The 2,077-nt window shown below is 39.7% G+C and overlaps 1 protein-coding gene across 1 annotated transcript; it reads left to right on the top strand.

Moving 5' to 3' along the window:
- Positions 1 to 636: 636 nt before the first annotated feature.
- LOC149253661 (uncharacterized) lies at positions 637 to 1,494 on the top strand. The gene has a single exon (XM_089454561.1). It carries the CDS (start codon positions 637 to 639, stop codon positions 1,492 to 1,494), a length of 858 nt encoding a protein of 285 aa, XP_089310687.1.
- The last annotated feature ends 583 nt before the right edge of the window (positions 1,495 to 2,077 follow it).

Here is a 2,077-nt window from a genome sequence, read left to right as displayed (position 1 = left end):
ACCCTTTGGTGGGAAGAAATTAAAACAGTGAGGAAGATTGATGAGGAGCAAGTAATGTGGCAATAATTCCATAAACATTTTAAAGATAAATACCTAACTGAATGTTACTATGATGAAAAAGCAAAGGAGTTCCATGAGTTAAGGCTGGGAGCCTTAACCATGGATGAGTATGTAAAACGGTTTATTGCCCTATTACAATACATTCCGTATATGCAGGAGGAAAAAGCTAAAATTCAACGGTTTATTAGCAGCTTGCCAAACTTCATGAAGGAAAAATTAGAATTCGATTATCCTAGAACAATGGACGATGCAGTATGAAAAGCCCACATCTGTTATCAGCAGATGAAACAGAAAAATGAAGGACCTAAAGGAGCCATTGGCAAGAAAATGAGGAACTTACCACCAAATAGGCAACCGAAAGTCATAAATGGCAGAAATAATCAACAAAGGACTTTTGGAAAATTTGCAAGAAATATGCCCAGAACTCAGACATATACTGAGAATAGACAGCCGGAGGGGATTAGCAAAACTGCCATTGACCAGTCGCCAAAGCCACCACTACAATGTTGGGGATGTGGGGAAGCACATTATTACAAGAATTTCCTGCACAAAGCTCTAACAGAATAACTGTTGAACATGCAAGAAGCCTCCACAGTGGGAGATATTGCAAGAAGCATGCCCAGAATTAATGCTGCCTTGGATGATCATCAAGCGGAATATCAACCCACCATGATCGAATGTGAAGGTATGATTGCTGATCAACATGTTTCTGTTTTATTTGATCTAGGTGCTAGCCTAATCTACATTAGTCCTAATGTGGTAGAAAAATGTCACCTGCAAAGCAGTAAATTTAAGAAGCCTTGGCTAGTTCAACTAGCCACTGGAACAAAAAGGAAGGTGTCTGCGAAAACAGAAAACTGCCCTATAACAGTTTCAGGACAGCCCATCCGTGTTGATCTGAACATCCTTCCCCTGGGTTCATATGATGTATTAATAGGAATGGACTGGTTGGAAGGTCGTTGGTCCCTAGTGGATTGCAAAGAAAAATCGGTAATTTATCTTACCGAGTTAGGGCAACAAAAAGAAATTCAAGGAATCAAGAAGAATGTCAAATTATGCCCCATTACAGCCAACCAGCTCAGAAGATGCATAAGGAAGGGCTACCATATTTATGTTGTCCAAGTAGGATACAACAATGACAGAAATAAGATGACCTCTTTAGAGAACATTCCTGTAATTCAAGAATTCTTAGACGTATTTCCTGAATCCATCCCTGGATTGCCACCAAGGCGTGATATCGATTTTACCATTGAGCTAGTGCCTGGAGCAGCTCCTGTTTTGAAATATCCTTACCACATGAGCATTCCTGAGTTAACAGAGCTCAAAATGCAGCTTCAGGAACTGTTAGATAAAGGTTACATTCGCCCTAGTGTGTCCCCTTGGGGAGCCCCTGTACTATTTGTACAAGGATGGAACCTTAAGATTATGCATTGATTATCGTCAGCTAAATAAGTTGACCATCAAGAACAAGTATCCTTTACCTCGTATAGACGATCTATTTGATCAAGTGCAGGGAGGTAGTGTGTTCTCCAAAATCGACTTAAGGTTCGGTTACCACCAAATCAGAATAAAGGATGAAGACATCTGCAAAACCGCATTCTGAACTCGTTATGGACATTACGAGTTCGTGGTACTACCTTTTGGCCTTACCAATGCTCCAACCACTTTCATGATCCTTATGCATGGCATTTTCCAACCATTTCTAGATAAATTTGTACTGATTTTTATTGATGATATTCTTATCTATTCAAAAAATCAGGAGGAACATGAGCAACACTTGAGAACATTGTTGTAGATTTTGCGAGATAACCAGCTGTATGCAAAATTTAGCAAGTGCGATTTCTACAAAGATCAAATCCAGTACCTAGGCCATGTAATATCAACAGAAGGAATAGCGGTGGATCCAGAAAAGATCAGAGCTATCATGGAATGGACCACACCAAAAAATGTTGTTGACTCCTTCTTGGGCCTAACAGGGTATTATCGCTGATTTATCAAAGGCTTTTCAAAAATAGCT

This window comes from Pinus tabuliformis, chromosome 7 (genome assembly GCF_031772625.1).
Source record: "Pinus tabuliformis cultivar Carrire ecotype Pingquan chromosome 7, CPIR1, whole genome shotgun sequence".
Classification (NCBI taxonomy): Eukaryota; Viridiplantae; Streptophyta; class Pinopsida; order Pinales; family Pinaceae; genus Pinus; species Pinus tabuliformis.
Note: the sequence above shows the minus strand (reverse complement) of the source record. Positions and strands in the feature narration are given on the sequence as shown.

Coding starts and splice junctions, on each gene's coding strand:
- LOC149253661 (XM_089454561.1), top strand. CDS start 637: ATGCAAGAAGCCTCCACAGTGGGAGATATTGCAAGAAGCATGCCCAGA.